This window comes from Penicillium canescens (genome assembly GCF_028828765.1).
Source record: "Penicillium canescens strain IBT 15451 chromosome Unknown utg000005l_segment0_segment0, whole genome shotgun sequence".
Classification (NCBI taxonomy): Eukaryota; Fungi; Ascomycota; class Eurotiomycetes; order Eurotiales; family Aspergillaceae; genus Penicillium; species Penicillium canescens.
Genome location: NW_026703967.1, coordinates 1,950,331 through 1,968,960, shown reverse-complemented (window position 1 = coordinate 1,968,960; position 18,630 = coordinate 1,950,331). Strand labels below are relative to the sequence as shown.

The window sequence follows — 18,630 nt, the reverse complement described above, 5'->3', positions numbered from 1 at the left end:
ACCTGCGATAACACAGAGGGGAGGATCGAGGAGGTAGACGCAACGAGCTGCAGACTGGGCCGGGCGCTAAGGGGATTCGTTTCGGGGAGGTAATGCGATATATATGTTCGTTCGATATGTTCCTGTGGTCACAAATTCAAGTCAGCCTTACGCTGGAAATGCCACACGTTGCCCGCAAGATGCGGCTCAGCCCCGCCAAGGTGAAACAGTCGGGAATACGCACAAAAGGATGCAACCACTCGAGGGGAATTCAGTTGATCGATGTGTTGGTTTTTTTTGGTTTTCTGAGTCCGACCGAGACACTGCGGGGTTGAAGTTCGAGAACGCTGGAGAACGCTGGAGATCGCTGGGGATCGCTGGGGGAGAGGGCTAGACACCGAACAAAGAGGCGGGAGGGAATATAAAGAAATAGATCGACGGATCGCCAACGGCGCCATTAACTATTGAATGCTAACTTGTATACACAACTCCTGCCCAATGCCACAAATCCTCCGACCCAGTACTCCCCATACAGAAACAGATATCCAAACACATCAGAACCTCACCAATACATCCACGACAACGTTCTCTAACAATTGCAGCTTGTGGAATTTGGCCACACTCTCCAACACTCGTAATTTCTTCTCAATCTCGGTACGATCGAGAGATGCTGCCCAGGTGCCACTGCAAGAGCAGTGTTCCATGAAATCACTGACCTTCAGGCCGCCACACTTGGAACACTTGAGATCCTGCGTCTGCCATTCAACAACAAGACCATGGACTTGCCCGATGAGAAGCTCTTCCTGTGCCAGCCGGTCGTAATCGGCGTGGCAGAAGGGACACTTCCAAGGCTTGGAGGTAGTGGTGGCATCCGAGTCGACATCGGGCAGCACATCTTCGTCGCGACAAAGGTCAAGGTCTCGAATAAGACAGCAAGAATTGCAGCTCATTTCGGGAAGTTTCAGGCTAGCACTGGGATTCTCGAATCGACCCTCCTTGCTGAATTCTCGGACTTCAAACAGTGCCAGGAGCTCGCGGCGCAACAACCGAGATTCCAGGGTTGTAGTCTTGGACAGACTCAAAACTTGCATAAGAAGTTTTGTCAACTCCAATGATGGGTTGCGCTTGTCGTCTTCGGTATTGACCAAGACACCAGGCAATACGGGGAAGGCATAGTCGGATGCAAGCTCGGGATGCAGCATTTCGTCACGCTGTCTACGGATCAGACCCGAGATTTGCTTCTTCAGCGGCTTTGAGAATCGATCTGCGAGAACGGCAGTGACCTCCTCATTGTCTGCTTCGTTGTTTCGTCCAATGGGAATCTGCGTCGGACGAGGCGTCGAGGAAATCTCGCCATCCTGGACCTCAGGTCTTTTCAAGGCGTGCATTAGTTCGATGTACTCGACCACCCAGTCGTGGAAGATGGTTTGCATGGGCATTGGCAGGAATCGACTCAGCTGCCAGTGCATCACCGTCTCAAGATTCTGTTCGTCGGATTCGGTGACCTCCCGACAGCCCTTGCCTCCGTAGTTATATTCGTCGTACCATACGAGGTAATCCCAGTACTCCTTGATCTCCAGATCGATGAAGTGGAATGAAGGATTGGCGCGGATCGATTTCAGGACATACTGACTGTAGGCGTAGGCATTGCCAACCTCAGTCTTCGTCGTTTGGAGTAGAAGACGTGTAGGACTGGCAAATACGACATGCGAACCAACACGTCTGAACTCCGCCATGAGTCTCTGGAATGACTTTCGCGACAGCAATCTGACATAATTGTGCAAAGACCGATCATAGAGACAGGACATGGGGCTTTCCACCCATCGAATCAAATGCGAGACCATGACATCAGCCATACTGTTTCCTGCGCAAGCCTCTGTCCACCAGTGTTTGACCATCTCTCGAAGAACAACGACACCAGCGGAAGCAAATGCTTTCTCGGAATAGAAAACACCCGTATCATCGGCATCACCGGAAGGAGCTAGCAACGTGTCACTGCCTTCCATCTCGTGGATGATAGAAGAAGTCAAGATCGTGTTGATGGAAAGGTTACGAACTTCCAGCTCGATGCAAACAGTCGAGTAAGCATTGGGTACGTTGACTGATGGCATGTTGACCTTGTCCAGGGAGCCGAGAATATCATCTCTTTCGTAGCCTGCATGATCAGGACGTGGACCAGGAGACCACCAGAGAACAACATTGTTTTGCTGGAGCCTTCTGGCATAGGCAACATCTATGAGGTAGCGAGGATCGTCACTTTCCAAGTTGCAAAGTGGAACATCACCGTATCGAGCAAGACCGGTCAAATGTTGAATCCAGGAAGACAAGTACAAGTAACGAGTGACGATACGCCTGGCTACAAATGCTTGCCAGCCGAGAGGCGGAAGTTCCATGTCCGACGGCTCAGGCTTCACGGATAAGACTGGGTACTCCTTCAAGATTGGGATGTCGTGGCATAGGCGGTCCTTCTGCTGGGATTGGATCACAAGAACGGCGGGCCGGCTCTCGTCGTTTCGGAGTTTTCTCACCAGGTCACCAACCTCAAGGTGGGCCTTTCTTCGCGTCATCACCTGGGTGGTCTTAAAATGAATCCTGTCCTGGTATTCGAACGCGTCCTGCGAGTCATCGCCCGATCCAGCTTGCATCTTGCGAGTTAGGAACTCGGTGTACACCTTATCAACGTTTGGAAGACCCTGGACATCCCTCGTGCGGTTGAGAATGATAATGTTGGCCTCGTTCTTTGCCGTCGAGAAGAGCGCAAAGCTTTGTCTATCGCCTGAAACAATGTGGTACAGGTAATGGAATATCAGTGACGAGTCCATCAGATATGGCTGGTCTGAAGATGCGTGGAGCAGGGTGGAAAGATCAAAGCCCTTGTCCAATCCTTCACCAAGTACACCACGCTGCTCTTCATCGAAAGTACAGTGGCTTCCTAACTTGAGCACCGCCCGAATGCTGAGCGGGATATTTCCCTCGTAAACACCCTCGATACTAGGGTGTTGGAAGAGAACATCCATCTTGTCAGCTTCTTCCAGATATTTCTCTTCTGACAAAGACAGCTTGAACAAGTGGACCGAGGGATGGCCATTTGGTAGAGTGTGGTTCACTTTCTCGACATCACAGTCCGGTACATCCACGTCAGGCAGGGACTCTCGCTTCAGGTTCACAAAGAACTGCCGTGGAACTCTAACACTGAGAGCGTGGATCTTTTGGTCGATCAGCACGAAAGCTCGTACAACTCCTGGGACGCCGGTCTCGCAAAGCTGCAAGATCTGCCATGTGCTAATGTATAGCAATTGAGCTTGATTGCGGAAGAAGTTGCTCAGAGAATCCGAGGCAACATTAGTTCGCTCGCCAAACAGTTGACGGCGGCGAACCCGAGCTTGCTTCTGGATCTTCCATTTTTGCTTTTGATACTTCAGGAATCCTTGGTAGTCTTCTGTGATGGATGGCATGACCGCTGGAAGGCTAGCAAAGGGGTCCAAAGCCGTCTTGGAGGCGTTCTCGGGATGCTTTCGCTTTTGGGAAACCTTATTGCTGCTGGGGGACTTCAGCTTCTGAGTAGAGCTCGCAATCGCCTCATCCAGGTCACCAGTATGCTGAACACGATGATCTAGAATATTGCCAGATATCGAGGAAAGTGGTGCCTTGTCTGACTTGGTGAATAGATCGGTCATCTTCTTTTGCTTGAATTTGTCATCTTTGGTGTTGATCCGACGCTGCAACCAGTCGGGGTGGGCAACACGGGGTACTGGGTTGCGAAGCTTTTGAAGTGCAGCTGGAATGGTGATCAGTTTCTGCACCACGGATCCCAGACGCTCCAGGTAATAGTCCCAGTCAATGACGGTTCGAGGGTCCATATCGCCGGGATCCTCCTTCAACCATTTGCGTAAGAAGAAACGCTTGACGTTATCTTCGGCTGAGAAGATAGCGACGGGTATAGCTCTTTCAGTGACAGGTGTGTTCCGTGGCCTCGAGGAAATAATGTATTTGCAGTTGAGACCCTTATCTTTGACCATTTGTTCGCCCAAGAATTCTGCTAGACGTCTTGCCGTCGTGATCGATGTGGACTTTTGAGATCCGTACTCTTCAAGCGTCTTGGCCATGCTTCGATTCTCCGAAATAAGATCGATAAGCTCTTCATCCGCCAGGGTGGTTCCGCGCTCGTACAGAACGTCCAACCACCGATCCGCAACTCGAGCCACAGCGGCATAGGTCTCGGCGAGATTGGTACCCTCCAGGAAGAACTTGAAGATTTGAGTCTGGAAGATCTTGATCAACTTCAACTCTCCTCTTCGCTTGACTTCGAAACCCTTCAATTCTGCTAGGGAGCCGTCATGGTTGAAGACTGCATATCGTTTCTTCAAGTTTTTGTCTTCCTCCTTCGAAGTTGGCAGGATCATTGCTCGGTAAGGCCCATCCACTTCGAAGAAAATGGAGTTTTCACTGTGAGTCTCATACTTGAAGGTCTTCGGATCGACAAGAGCCTGATATTGGTGGTTGGTGTATCTCGCATGAACGAGATGGTTAAGCATGACACAAGGGTAAGAGATAGTCATCTTTTTCCCGTTTTTCAAAGTGAAGGAGAAATTCTCAGGGAAGCCTCCTGGAAGCATACACCAAATTCCGTCGGTGTCCAGTTCAAGGGGTCGGCCGATACGCTCAACAAGCTCTCTGGCCATTTGAATGATATGCGCACCTGTTAGACAAGTAACACCGGCCATCTCCATAGAGTACCACCGAGAACCCTTTCGCATTACATAACCGTAGAAACTGTTCAAAATGACCTTGTGCGCAAGTTGAAGAGAGTCATAAAGAATGATCATCTTCTTTGCCTCGTCAATTTCAGCTGAAGAAGCCCCAGATGATTGTAAGCTATCTGTCTTGTTCTTCCAGACTTTCTGCTTGCCCTTAAAGTCATATCGACGGTCACGGAAATCACGGACAGTATCGACGTAGAAAGGATTCTCTCTCTGGCAAATGATGGCCTCTCGCTCCATGGTCTTGCTGTCGTGGATCTTGTGGTAAATTTTCTTGCTGTAATCCTGCAATCGTTTCTTGACAATTCCAGCTTGCTCTTCAATGCTCAACTCGCTAAACAGCCTCGTTGGCGAATTTTTGTACTTGCCGGGAAAACGTTCATTTGCAGTGGCACGTCGGATCATGTTGTATTCATCACGCTTCGCTGGCAGATATTCACCTCGCCAGGCCCAGGGCATGCGTCTGTCGCACGTTTTCCCGGGTCGATTGAAGTCGCAGGCAGCACAGTTGGATTCGTTGATCAATGAGTCTGGTTGCAGTCGATTGGTGATCATGATGTTGGGATACATGGAGGCGACATCCAAATGGTAAATGAAAGGAACTTCGTCGCGACTCGGGTTGTTCTTCAAATCGAGAAGACGCTCCACAATCTGAGCCCTGACCTCGTCATAGTTCACAATATCATCCATAGACTTCTTTTCTTCGACCTCGATACTGAACTTAAGAGCGTGGTCCAGGTCGTTGAGAAGCTCCTCAATTGCAGTAGGGTCAACATTGAAGTGTGTCGGGATATCGCTTCGAAAAACACCAGCCTCAATACTTTCGACGTGGCCACCGACGTAGGTCTCGGACTCAAGAAGATGACCTTCGTAAAAGGCCTCTGCAGGATCTTTGTGTTTGTTGGGCAGGACGATCTCATGCTTGTAGGCTTGCACCATGAGTAACATCTCACACAGGGTTCCAGTTCCCTTTCGCAGAGTTTCATCGGGGTTGAGAGGAATGATGGTACAGAGAGAGAAGATGAAAGGGTGAACATATTTCATGTACAGGTAGTAGGTGGCAACCGCATCGGAAACTGAGTATTCGGCCAGAGTCTGTGGCCTTTCGCTCGCGTAAGGTGTCATAAGCTCTGGGTCGAGTTCATCTGGATCATAGCCAAGCTTTGCGACGGTCACAGCCTTCAGACCACGGCTTCCCTGGGGAAGATAACTGTCACGGTTGACCCAGGCGAAACAGTCCATGTGCACACAGTTGTCGGCTTGGTAGATGTCCTCGCTATTTTTCCGGAAGCCGATCTCCATGTACATATCAAGTCCATTAACACTGGCTCTTGTCTCCACAAACGGCCAATCGAAGAAGTCACCGTTGTATGTGGCAATGACAGTGGGTTTGGAGATCTTGACGTGTTCAAAGAATCGCTCAAGGACGGCTCTTTCATTGGGTTCATTGAAGATAATGAATGGCCCGTTGTACTCTGGTTTTGGCGTGTACTCGAAGTCATTGATGTCCTCGGATACAATCTCTCTGTTGGTGATAAGGAATCCTTGCCCATCAATCATGTACGAAATCATCATAACCTGATCAAATGCGGCGTCGGGGAACTTCAGCGGTAGTTTTGTGGTTTCGATATCGAAAGCGAGGACGACCGGGTCTGCACGCTGAAGTCGGTCTTCCAAGCAGGTCAATGATACCACGCCGTGCTTTGCCTGCACATCGTACCATTTTCCTATCCGAATGTCTGTGCTGTGTTAGTCAAAGGATTTAGTCCACGAACGAAGAACAACTGACCTTTGTCAATGCAGACACGGACATGATATGGAACGTCGTATTCTCGAATATCAACAATAAAATCACTCGCTTGTAGGTTGCTATTAGGTCGTTGCTCATTAATTATTTCGTCGTCGAAAAGATCGATACCAGCAGTCGCACTTCGTATAATTAGCCCTCTATCCAAACCAAACAGCAGGCAATGCAGAACAAACCTGGTCATTTCAACATATGCATCCATTGCACTTTCGTTCTTCTTGTTCTTCTCCGCCAGAGGAAGAATCGTCTTCCTAACTTCCAGAAGGTTGCGCACATTGGCAAAGCTGAACTTGATGTAGGTTTTCCGGTAGCCGAGAAGGTGATTGGGGAGGTTCAGGTCCTCCTTCTCAAGTCGCGTGAACTTTTTGATCAAGTCCTCAAAGGACCGGCGACACCATTCCTCGACTTCCATCTCATAGCCTTTCTTTACCGCGATCAAAAAGTATGGATCATGTTCCACTGTCGCCTTGAAACTCCCGCCGTCATCCTGTAGAAAATAGTAATCCACACCGGCGCGGCCTCCGGGAACATTCGGGTCCTCTATTGTTGTGCTGTGCATGTTGATAAGCCAACCGGTCCTTGTCTCGCCCGACTCGAAGCGCGGAAAGCCGAGGGTTTCATCGATGCTGTTGGCCAATCGAATGGCCTCAAATTTCTCGTCTTGCGAGGTTGCTTCGGTGGAACGTAGGGAGCTGAATTCGACAGTTTTTGCTCGTCGGGGGTTCGAAGACGCAGCACTTGACCGGAACTTGTTGCCATACTTGCTGGGTTTTCTTGAAGGCATCGCGACGCTGTCGCCCGGCCGGGCTGGTGAAATTGGCTCTGTTAAATGACGCGCTCAGGGTAGAACATGAAGAATGCACGCTTAGGGAATTTGAGAACAGATGGACAAGTGCTAAGAAAACAAGTAGGTCGCAGATGGAACGAGATCTGGTTCTGAGACCAATGGTGCCTCTAGGAGGGTCCAGCAATGGCCTGCGATCTGCTCTAATCAAATCGATTTCGGCCCCGACGCGTTCGCGTAGCGCGTTGAAGGGGTTAGTCAGCCTGTCGGAATAACTATCCAACTCGGGTCATGAGGGAACATTTGATCATCCGATATTGACGATCTTCGTTTTGGCCGCAAGTGGGAGATTCAAGGCAATTCACCCTACAGTTATGGCAGACGACTCACGAGACACCAGCTCTCTCGCGGAAGCTGGCGACATCCCGCGCTCCTTCAACGCCAATCCCGATTCGAAGAAGTCGAAACACGAGCGCGCTTCGTCACAAACCGGCAAGCTATGGGATGCTTTTGGAAACCCCGAAGAGCCCGCGAACGCTCTCGCAAAAGCGACATACAAGCCCCCAGGCAAAGACCCTAAAGATGCGTCATACTCTGAGATTATCGGATCAGTGTCTCTATCCGAATTCTCTACGATTCACAAGAGACCATGTGCCCGTGAATCTTTAATGACTGGAATTGGTGTTGGATTTGGAGTTGGCGGTCTACGTGGTGTACTGAAGGGTATGGTTTCATGTTGTGTGATATGTATAAAGGTCATGAGGTTAATATGTGCATGCAGGACGCTATTATTTATGGTCTGCAGGCAATTGGGCTGTCGGCATGTTCGCAATCAGCTCATTGGCCGCATATGAGTTCTGCCGCTACCGACGAATCCAAGAACTGAGCGGCATGGCAGAAGCACTCGATTTAATGAACCAATTGAAAGCCAAGAAACAAAGCGAGAAGGATCGCGCGGAGGAAGAGGCAACGTTGCGTGCGCGCCTTGCCGAGGAGGAAAGAAAGAAGAAGAGTTGGACCAACCCCTCCAACTACAAATTCTGGTAAGGTCGCTCGTCCATTAGAAGGAGTCATGGAGTTTGTGAGATATCCAAAACTGTATAGTCCGATCCACTGATCGGGTAGGTGGTTGGCATCATGTCATGTCATAAAGTCATATCCGTGTATCATAGCTCTCTGCAAAGTCCATATCATTTGGCCCAGTCAACGCATCCAATCCAATCGTCCAGTATAAAGAAGAATGAACCACCGTATGCTTGCCCCAGAGAAGAAGAACGCCGAAGAAAAGGAAGATATTCCGATGCTGAGGGATGCGAGCTTGCTGGTCCCCTCCTAGACGTCGAACTTCACTCGTTTCTGGATTGCGCCGTCATGTATGCTGTGTATTTTGTCTAGTTCGATGCCGTCTCTCCTCCTCTCTCGTCGTCTTTCACGAGCCTCCCGGGCTTCGCGATTCTTCCACTCGGCGACCTGCTTTTGTCGTTTCTGTGACCTTGCCCATGCAATCGATGCAGTGGGCTTGAATCCTATCCCATTGATACCATAGCCATCGTCATTTGGGTCGGACGGGTTGTGGCCTGTTATCTCGGAATCATGCCATACCAGCGGGTCTTCAGATGGGGTGTCTGCAAGAGGAGGAGACACTCGGGGCTTGCGTTTAGATGGCGAGGAATTGATATGCTTGTGGGGGAATGTTGCTGACTTTTTTGAAGGAGTGGGTAAGGAAGTGGGTTGATATTGTGTTGCGGGCGCCTCAGATAACGTCGCTTGGCGGTCACTGGACTCGCTACTAGCCGGTAAAGCTTCAGGCATGTTCTGGGCCACGGCGCTGTCAAATGCGCATAGTTGGGCTGAGGAAGCAAGTGATTGCTGAGAATGGGGGAAAGCTGTCGCGTCCGACTGGAGCTCGCCACGGATGGCCAACTCTCCAAATCGTCCAGCTACCGCGGCTCGCGGACTGTGTCTCCCTAGCTCGTCCTCTCGGAAACGAGGATCTTGAAAACTGTCGGTCGAAACTGTAGATGTTGGAGAAGCTGAGGGGCTATAGCAGTCTGATTCTGAAGGTTCTCGTTTCCGCTTGGGAGAGAAAGATAGGGTCGGCATCATACTGGAAACGGAAGTAGTGGGGTCTCCCGATCTCATTTGTAAATATATGCAGCGTATCCACCAGGGAATGAAATGAAGATATTCAATACTTGCCAAGGGCGGATATCAAGGCTGAAGAGGGGTTTGGTCATTGGACATTCTTGAATCGGACTGTGGGGTACAATGATCGTCCGCGTAGTATACAATGGCTTTGACCCCTTCAGGAAGTGAGAATAAAGTAAAGAATAACAACTTGAAAACTTAAATTGGAAAATATCAGAGCAGCGATAGTCAGAGCTGCTGAGGCGAAAGGCCTGGTAATAATTTACAAATACCTGCAAGCCGTACCCATCGAGTCATGAAGACAAAAAGCAAACCAAACGCCGTGACGAAGACTCCCTTCAAAAAGAATAGCGCATTTAGGCCTTTTGCTTCTTCTTGGAGGGCTCGGCATCCGTGTCGTGCTTGCGCTTCTTCTTCTTGTCGGACTCGCCCTCACCTCCCTCGGACTTTCTCTTCTTCTTCTTGTCGGCCTTCTCGCTCTTGTCCTTCTTTTCCTTCTTCTCCTTCTTGTCCTTCTTTTCCTTCTTGGCCTCGGCGACCTCAACATCCTCCATCTCCGCGTCGCTCTTGTCACCATCAACGTCATCAAGTTCGGCCAGAACGGCATCCATGGCGGATTTCTGTTACTCGTTAGCGTCAATTCACAAGATAGAGAAATGAAGGTTGAACATACCATGGCAACCTCGTTCTTGGTGGGGGCAGCGCCAGAGGCGTAGAACTCCAGGCGCTCCTCGACCTGGCCCTTGAGGGCCTCACCGAACTTGGTGGTAGGGGCCTCGGAGAAGTTATCGATACGGGAAGCGATGGAACACTTGTTGGCAAGGAAACGCGAGATTCTTCCCTTGTTCTTGGGGCCAGCCCTGCCGATGAAGGAAGAGTGGTACAGCAGACCGTACTTGGGGGTGTTGCCCTTAGTCTTCAAGGCACGGAACAGAGCCTTCTCGGCACCGAGAATCTGAACGGTAGAGGCGGGGTACTTGGAAAGGTTGGTCAAGCTACCGGCGTGGGAGATCAGACGGGCTCCAACGACTTCGCCGATCAGGGCAGCGAGGTTAGGAGCGACGACGCTCATCTTGGCGACGAGGTAGGAGTAGAGCGACTTGCGGTAGTTGGCGAGCTTGTTAACACGCTCGGCGAAGGAGATGACATTCTCCATGTCGGCCTCGGAAATCTCTTGACCCATGCTGTGCTTGGCGGCATCAATCACGCTCTGGGCAATACCCTCATCATCCTCAACGAGGGCGGCGAGGTCGTGCAGGCTCTCGTCAGTAAGGGTCTTCTTATCCTTGACGAAGAGAGCGACCTGGGCATAGCGCTGGTTGTCGGAGACAATCTTGATGAGCTCGGGGAAGTGCCACGAGTACCATTCGCGGACTCTCATGGAGAAAGTGTTGATAGCCTTGTCAAGCTGGTCCAGGATGGCGATGGCCTGGATAATGTGGTTGTCGTCACGCTGGACAGAGAACTTCACCTTGGCACGGGAGTAGGCGTGACCAAGACCGAGCTGGGCGGTGTCCATATCACCCTCACGCAGTTGCTTCAGCAGCTTGCTAGCGTGGAGACGAATGCCACGGAGAAGATCCTGAACGATCTCGCTGGTGTCACCGGTCTCGCAGTCGACGTGGGAGAAAGCGGACTTGATGCTTCCTGCCAGACCCTTATCGGCAAGACCCAGAACCACCTTCTTCTTCTTGTTCGCCTTGGGGAGGTTCAAGTCAAGGAAAGAGATCAAAGTCTCGGACGCGACACCTTCGGAGATGTCGTTGATTTCGCCAAGGGCCTGCTTGTTGTTCCTGCAACATTGTTAATGGACCATGAAAAAAACATGAAAAAAAAAACCTTTTCACGGAGGAGCGTACTCAAAAGGAAGGAAACTTGACAGCTCAACCATCTTGCCGAACTTAGCAAGGTCATTGACTCCATCCTGAACTTCCTTCAAGGCATTGCCGACAGTATCACCCTTGTGGGCGGTCTTGAAAAGCGAGTAGCCCATAGGGCCCTCGAAGAGGAGGAAGTCGGCCATCGTTATAAGCCCAAGACCAGATAATACACGTTCAAAGGGGCCGAAGGTATGCAACACCGGCAGAAAACACTCTTGAGTGCAATTCGATGGGTTGCTGGTGCGAGTGTTGGCGACGGGCTGGAAATGGGCAAAGTCGAGAAATCGGCAGCTTTTTTTTCGCCGCTAGTGCGAATCCGTGAATGTGGGCTTTTTGCCAAAAACTGCCTTCACCGCATTCGCCGGACCTAACGCGGGCCTCACCCTCATCCAACAAGCTCCCCTACCATCCATTAATTTATTAATTTCTGGTCTTTGGACGTGTTTCCCTGTCATTCATTTTCCGGGAGATGTCTGCAACTCAGCTACTTAACCCCAAGGCGGAGTCGAGGGTATGGAAAATATCTCCCAGATGGCCCCTCAATGTGCCCGCACACTAACATTTCATGCAGCGGAGAGGAGAGGCCTTGAAAGTTAACATCGCCGCTGGAGAAGGTCTTCAAGATGTGTTGAAGTCTAACCTGGGTCCCTCCGGGACTCTCAAAATGTGAGAATTGGACAAACGCACCCCACATACAAAGGCAATGAAGCTAATAAAACTTAGGCTGGTCGATGGTGCAGGCGCAGTACGCAATCCCTTTTCCCTTCTCGAAACACAAACAAGATTCTGATACGGCTACAATAGATTAAACTGACCAAGGATGGAAATGTTTTGTTGCGTGAGATGGTTCGTTCTGCCCTGAGAATTCTTGTACTTGGAGCTTATGAGCTAACATTTGGCAGCAAATCCAAAACCCCACAGCTGTAAGACAAAATTACCTCGAAGGTCTCCTTGTTTATACTGACGACATGGAAAGGTCATGATTGCCCGCGCTGCAACGGCACAAGACGATATCACCGGTGATGGAACAACATCGGTTGTGATGCTGGTTGGAGAGCTCCTGAAGCAGGCGGACCGACACATCGGCGAGGGTCTGCACCCCCGTGTTATCACCGATGGATATGAAATTGCAAAGAACGAGGCTCTGAAGGTATGTGGTGTACAAATCATGGTCTGGGACTTGGATCTAATACAGGGCATATAGTTCCTCGACAAGTTCAAGCTCGAGCGTGCCATTGACCGCGAGCTGCTGCTCTCTGTCGCCCGTACCTCCCTCTCCACAAAGCTGAGCGGTGCTCTCGCCGAGAAGCTCACCCCCGACATCGTCGACGCCGTCCTTGCCATCCACAGAGCCCCTGAGAAGCCCGATTTGCACATGGTTGAGATTATGACAATGCAACATCGCTCCTCATCCGATACTCAGCTTATCCGCGGTCTTGCCCTGGACCACGGTGCCAGACACCCCGATATGCCCAAGCGGGTGGAGAATGCTTTCATTTTGACACTGAACGTCAGCCTGGAGTACGAGAAGTCCGAGATCAACTCTGGATTCTACTACTCCAACGCCGAGCAGCGGGATAAGTTGGTCGAGAGCGAGCGCAAGTTCGTCGATGCTAAGTTGCAGAAGATTGTGGAGCTTAAGAAGGAGGTCTGTGGAAACGACCCCAAGAAGGGATTCGTTATCATCAACCAGAAGGGTATTGATCCTTTGAGTTTGGATGTTCTCGTCAAGAACGGCATCTTCGCTCTTCGGAGAGCCAAGCGCAGAAATATGGAGCGTCTGCAGCTGATTTGCGGTGGTACTGCCCAGAACAGTGTTGAGGATCTTAGCCCCGATGTTCTTGGCTGGGCAGGTCTCGTCTACGAGCACCAGCTTGGTGAGGAGAAGTTCACTTTCGTGGAAGAGGTCAAGGACCCCAAGTCCGTGACTATCCTCATCAAGGGTCCTAACGGCCACACTATCACCCAGGTCAAAGATGCCGTCCGTGACGGTCTCCGCTCTGTCTACAACACTATTGTCGATGGTTGCGTCATTCCTGGAGCCGGGTCATTCCAAGTTGCATGTGCTCAGCACCTGAAGTCCGCTGAGTTCAACAAATCTGTGAAGGGTAAGGCCAAGTGGGGTGTCGGTGCTTTCGCTGACGCTCTTTTGATCATCCCTAAGACTCTGGCTGCCAACTCAGGTCATGACATCCAGGATTCCCTTGCTTCTCTTTGGGATGAGGTCACTGATGGCAACGTCGCCGGTCTGGATCTGGTCACTGGTGAGCCAATGGACCCTGTCCAGGAGGGTGTCTTCGACTCTTTCCGTGTTCTCCGCAACTGCATCGCTTCCAGTACGGGCATTGCATCCAACCTGCTCCTTTGCGACGAGCTCCTCAAGGCTCGGCAGATGAGTAAACAGGGTGGCCCCGGTGGTATGGAAGAGTAATGCACTTTCTCAATTACGAAGTAAGGCGGTTCATGTAAAGAATAAAAAGGTTATAGACTCAATTCTCTCATCGTTGGGAGGAAGAGCTAATCCATTCAAAAATGCACAAACTTCATGTTGCTTCTCATTATCGTCATTAAGAATACAGTAGATACTATCGTACATTTGCGCTCCCGAATTGTTTCAGTTGATCAATCTTCCTCCGAGAGGATGCTGTCGTCACTCTCCGCAGAAACGACCATGGGAGGCCATAGCCCCTCGAAGCCCTCTTCGCTCACAGGGTCGTCCAAGGAGAGATGATGCGTTTGAGCCCACTCCCACACATCAGATTTGGATATGGTCACCATCTGACCTGGTGAGGAGTTCACTTCCGTGGCTTCCGTGGCTGTACGGTTGCTCTTACGCTTTTTCGGAGTGGCCTGGGGCTCAAACAGCCCCATGCATTTGAGAGCAGTAACCACATCCTCAGTGAGCATACCGGTGCCCAGGCCAAGCTCCTCGACTGTCATAGTCTCGCGGACGGGCCTCTTGCGGGATCCCTTTGGGGTAGAATTGAGTTTCTGTTGATTGGATTCACGGGGATTTTCGCCGGGCTTGCCGCGGAGCAAATATCGGGCAATCCGTTCAGCCCAGAATCGGGAATAGCTCTTGTGACCCAGCTCGCTCAGTGGCTTTTCCGGCCCACCGATATATCCACCGGTCGAATCCCAACCGCTGAGCTTGTAGCTGACCCCCATCAACAGCTTTCCGAGTTGCTTGTGTTGGTATGGCGGGAAGATCAAGATACAAGCAAGATTGTTCGCATCCCAAGACAGTTTCTCCTTCGAGAAGAAGCCGAGCACATAGTAGCTGCCGGGCTCATCGGGGTCGGTATATGTGAGGATGTAGTAAAGGAAGGTTGCGACATCGAAGAAGACGGTCTTGTGATCGAGAAACAGTTTCGCGAAGAGGGAGAGGTTTTGTCCGAAAAGCTTATGTTTTTCTCCATCGACTTCCCAGACTGCATACCCGCCGTGGTCGTAGACTTTCGTGCCCGGAGGCGTTGTGCGATGCTCACAGGCGCGTTTGTGGTCTGCGAAAACATCCTCCTCACATGAGTATCGGAAGCACCAGCGGCAGACATACAGTCGATCGGTATCTTTGGTGACGAGGTCTTCGGGGTAGACTGATTGATTCCAGGGCTTGAACAGGAGGTCTCCTAGCACGACGTTTCTGAGATTGCGATCCGCTGGGGTCTGCAGTCGCGCAGACTTTGCTGTCGCCATTGATATCCTTGCTGTATTGAGTACGAAGCGGGGGTACAGTTGTGGAATAGCTATATTTCGAGAGCTCTTATGCAGTGTACCGTCTCCAATGGTCCGGCCATTGGTGTTATCGCGGAAATGAGAGTTGTCAACCGGTCGGGGACTTCGAAGGAGAAAGGAAAGTCAGTCGCGCAGACATCTGGATCAATGTATACGAGATGAATGGCATTAATCAATTGTCATTGTCTCAACTGAATCGCGTGAATGGAGGCCTCAAATTCCAGGCGAACGCGAAAACCCAGGAGGGTCATGTGACGCGAGCGGGGAGAGCTTCCATGTGACGCTTATCCTGTTGCCTGAGACCTCGCCATCTAATATGATGTCTCTATTTCTCCCCTTTACAATAGGGATCTTCCAGGATATTTGGAAAATGATCACTTTTGCCACAGGCAACAACATACCAGTCTGATCTTTGATAACTTATAACCTCGTTTCCCAAATAGCCCAGGAGGCATCATAATTACACATCTTTTATCAACTCCACTAATTTTTATTCCCTTGATCTGTAACATCTCTCCACCTGACCCTGATACACAGGGCTCACGCCCGCCATGTTGAAGCCTTTCCAGATCAGAAACCTTAGGGTGTCTGAGCAGGAGCTTGCAGACTCTCGTTCTCCTTCTGGTGTCGTCCAGATTTCATCTACCGATTATGATGATTTGGCGACTACTCATCCACGCGCCAGGTTGACCTACATCGATGAAGATGAAGATGATGATGAAACAATTACAGTAAGTCCACGACACAAAGCAGGCTATCGGGAAACATCAAAACTAATCATTCGCTCCAGGTTGGATCTGCTCTCGAGCTCTCTCAGCGCCTTGAAGAACCTCCAGAGATCAACACGCGGCTCGAATCCATCCAAGTATCCCACAACGCCACTCCGATACACATTTTTGACATCCGTCGCTCGAACTCTGTAACTGAGCTCTGGAAGCGATATGAGTGCGACACAAGAGAACAAGAGTCTTCTAAGAAAGAAAAGAGCGATGCGCCGGTTGTGCCCCAGGCCGTTGTCCAAGAAGAAGTCCCTGCTGCTACCAGTCCAAAGTTGCCACCGGCACCCGAAGGGGAGTCCCGGTCTCTGATGGAAGCCTTCGAGGCTGAGCTAGCAGGCATTCTCAATGCTGCTGAGCCCTCGGGTACTAGAGGAGGACCCCAACCGGACTCACAACCTGCTGAGCCGTCAGCCAGCACGTCCTCGGAACGGCCTACTCATCCCGTTGAGGTTCTGGCGGCCCAGGTGCTTGATCAGTTGATCAGTGGAGCGACCATGGTTCAGTCTGAATGGAGAGCAAGACTGCCAGAAGTGCAGCGTCAACTACATAATGCTCAAAGACAATTTGAGACTGCACAGAGATCCCTTCCTGCTAATGTCGAAGCATCATTACGCACACTCCTGAATACCCTCGAGGCTCAAGTGAGAGCTGCTTTTAGTAGTATCCCTGATGGTGGAAGACAATTCGCAGAAGATGCATTCCACAGGGGAAGACCTGTTGCGGAGAATGCCGCTGACGGGTTGCGCATGATGGCCTCGGAACTGAACGAGGCAGGAAGAACATTATTTGCCGCGTTCGAAAACGAGTTTGGGCGAGCTAGACCCGCTCCCTCTTCCACATCTGGCACGCCAAACACTAGTGTTCCTGGGACATCTGATGTTAATGCCAGTGCTGCAGAAAATGGGCCTGTCTCATCGGGGCCTGTCTATCCTCAGGTCCCAGAAGTGCATTCCCGGGCCTCACCAATGACCGAGAAACCATCGGGTCCGGCTCCGGGTAATTGGAACCCTTCGGATGTCAAAGGGAGTCATAAGGCTCCTGCATTAAATTCTGCGGTTTCTCAAGGCTCATATGGACAAATTCCGCAACCTACACCTTACCCTATGGAGAACCCGTACGCCACCATCCAACATAGTCCATATCATCAGTCACTCCATCAACATCCTCCATATTATCTTCCACCGTCTCCCGACGTGTCTCACCGTCCCTATTATCAGGCACCACTGGCACAGCCCCCAAATTTCCCTTCCTGGCCGCAATGGCCGCCTGCATTCCCACCGGCCAGATTCAACGGGCCTTCTCATCCAAGACAAGCACCAGCCAACCTTGTAAACTCTGATGGATCGGAAACTAAATCGTTGTTCATCGGAAATGTCGGATTCAAGGTCACTCAGAAGATGATCCAGGATGTGTTTGCTTCCAAGGGCTTTATTGTCGAAGTTGATCTCCCAATGGATAGTGCATCGGGGAAACATGCAGGCTTTGGCTATGTCCATTTCCTGGGTCTCATCCAGCATTCGCTGCAATGGAAGTATTGCAAGGTGCTCTCATCGACGGTCACTCCATCAACCTGGAGCCTATGCACCACCCAAATACTGAAATAGTGCGTGCTGCCCAAAATGGATCATGCGGCAGAACAAGCGTACGCACTCCTCGGCCGAGGCACGAGAACAGGGCAAACCGTCGCAGAAAGTCCGTCAGCTTTGTGGAACATTCAGGTCATGTTGATACTGGCTCTGCTCGGCCTGACTCCCCCGCGTTGCTTGACTCTCCAAGCGATGACCCTGGGTTCAGCGCACGATTTCCATCGCTCCAGCCGGTGAAGAATGAACAGTCTAACACTCCCTCAAATGGCCAAGGAACATACCCGCCTGTGAACCCCGAGAAGGAGATAGAGATGACTCGGTTCCCACCCGTGTCTCAATTGGAGGCTCTTCTTCTTACGGGCCAGCAAGAGCCCCCAAAAGCACCATCCACCGCTGGTCGGCCAAATGAATCAGAAGACCTCCACGTGGGACTCCCTACACGTAGTTTGTCATCGCAATCTACTCCAAAAGGTCTTACTCAAGAAACTCAATCTGCCGCCAACGGGGATGCAACCGGCAACATGTTGCAGGTGATTGGTACCGGACGGCCCTTGGATCACAACAGTCCAAACGTGAATTCCAACACTATGGTGGCGATGCGCCCAGCAGCAGATTCACATGAACCCTCAATTTCCCCACTGAAGCGCCGGGAAACCGAACGCCAAGAACGCCGGTCAAGTGCTCGTTCCGTGGAGAGAGATACATGGGCGCGGCTTTCTAGAAGAGAACGAACAAGATCATTCTCTCGCCAACAGGTCCCTGGTGGATTCCCGGTAGAGGAAACGGCGCTGCCTACAACTGACTCGAATGCCGAACAGTCTTCAGATGCAGTTGACCAGTGCGTCTCCGCTCTTGTCGGTATGGGCTACGGAACTGAACAGGAGGGTGGACGATCCAGGATGACCGTGTATGCGGCTGCCGCCAACGGTAGCCTCCTGGATGCGATTGATATGATTGAGGAGGAAAGGAGGGCTTATGAACGACGCGCTTCGCAGTGATCTATTGCTCCCCGGTTGCTTAATGGTTTCGAATTGTAGATGTACCAGACACTCTTTTATCTTGTGCTTGGCGTTGTTGGAACCTTGACCTTCATTCAATATGAACACTCAGTTTGTGGCCACTGTAGCGTGGGAAATTCAATGCTTGCTCTCTAATTGTATTCCCATGGCTTA

The 18,630-nt window shown here is 51.0% G+C and overlaps 8 protein-coding genes across 8 annotated transcripts; 4 read left to right on the top strand and 4 right to left on the bottom strand.

The window, feature by feature from the left end:
- Positions 1–533: 533 nt before the first annotated feature.
- N7446_008329 (DNA polymerase epsilon catalytic subunit POL2) lies at positions 534–7,330 on the bottom strand (the record flags this gene model as incomplete). The annotated part of the gene is made up of 3 exons (XM_058517074.1): positions 534–6,478; positions 6,529–6,668; positions 6,723–7,330. 3 exons carry the CDS (start codon positions 7,328–7,330, stop codon positions 534–536), a joined length of 6,693 nt encoding a protein of 2,230 aa, XP_058370720.1.
- A 374-nt stretch (positions 7,331–7,704) lies between these two features.
- N7446_008328 (uncharacterized protein) lies at positions 7,705–8,377 on the top strand (the record flags this gene model as incomplete). The annotated part of the gene is made up of 2 exons (XM_058517073.1): positions 7,705–8,053; positions 8,112–8,377. The coding sequence occupies 2 exons, from the start codon at positions 7,705–7,707 to the stop codon at positions 8,375–8,377; spliced, it is 615 nt and encodes a 204-aa protein (XP_058370719.1).
- Positions 8,378–8,662: 285 nt separating this feature from the next.
- Positions 8,663–9,436, bottom strand: N7446_008327 (uncharacterized protein; the record flags this gene model as incomplete). The annotated part of the gene is made up of 1 exon (XM_058517072.1): positions 8,663–9,436. One exon carries the CDS (start codon positions 9,434–9,436, stop codon positions 8,663–8,665), a length of 774 nt encoding a protein of 257 aa, XP_058370718.1.
- A 398-nt stretch (positions 9,437–9,834) lies between these two features.
- sik1 (snoRNP complex protein NOP56) lies at positions 9,835–11,501 on the bottom strand (the record flags this gene model as incomplete). Its single annotated transcript, XM_058517071.1, has 3 exons — positions 9,835–10,098; positions 10,152–11,271; positions 11,338–11,501. The coding sequence occupies 3 exons, from the start codon at positions 11,499–11,501 to the stop codon at positions 9,835–9,837; spliced, it is 1,548 nt and encodes a 515-aa protein (XP_058370717.1).
- Positions 11,502–11,827: 326 nt separating this feature from the next.
- On the top strand, positions 11,828–13,789 carry N7446_008325 (chaperonin-containing T-complex subunit CCT6; the record flags this gene model as incomplete). Its single annotated transcript, XM_058517070.1, has 7 exons — positions 11,828–11,869; positions 11,930–12,024; positions 12,082–12,103; positions 12,163–12,204; positions 12,261–12,281; positions 12,335–12,508; positions 12,563–13,789. The coding sequence occupies 7 exons, from the start codon at positions 11,828–11,830 to the stop codon at positions 13,787–13,789; spliced, it is 1,623 nt and encodes a 540-aa protein (XP_058370716.1).
- A 191-nt stretch (positions 13,790–13,980) lies between these two features.
- Positions 13,981–15,054, bottom strand: N7446_008324 (putative histone acetyltransferase (MysT1); the record flags this gene model as incomplete). Its single annotated transcript, XM_058517069.1, has 1 exon — positions 13,981–15,054. The coding sequence occupies one exon, from the start codon at positions 15,052–15,054 to the stop codon at positions 13,981–13,983; it is 1,074 nt and encodes a 357-aa protein (XP_058370715.1).
- Positions 15,055–15,602: 548 nt separating this feature from the next.
- On the top strand, positions 15,603–17,476 carry N7446_008323 (RNA recognition motif domain-containing protein; the record flags this gene model as incomplete). Its single annotated transcript, XM_058517068.1, has 2 exons — positions 15,603–15,824; positions 15,884–17,476. The coding sequence occupies exons 1-2, from the start codon at positions 15,645–15,647 to the stop codon at positions 17,474–17,476; spliced, it is 1,773 nt and encodes a 590-aa protein (XP_058370714.1). The 5' UTR covers positions 15,603–15,644.
- Positions 17,477–17,491: 15 nt separating this feature from the next.
- N7446_008322 (uncharacterized protein) lies at positions 17,492–18,456 on the top strand (the record flags this gene model as incomplete). Its single annotated transcript, XM_058517067.1, has 2 exons — positions 17,492–17,564; positions 17,591–18,456. The coding sequence occupies 2 exons, from the start codon at positions 17,492–17,494 to the stop codon at positions 18,454–18,456; spliced, it is 939 nt and encodes a 312-aa protein (XP_058370713.1).
- Positions 18,457–18,630: the final 174 nt, after the last annotated feature.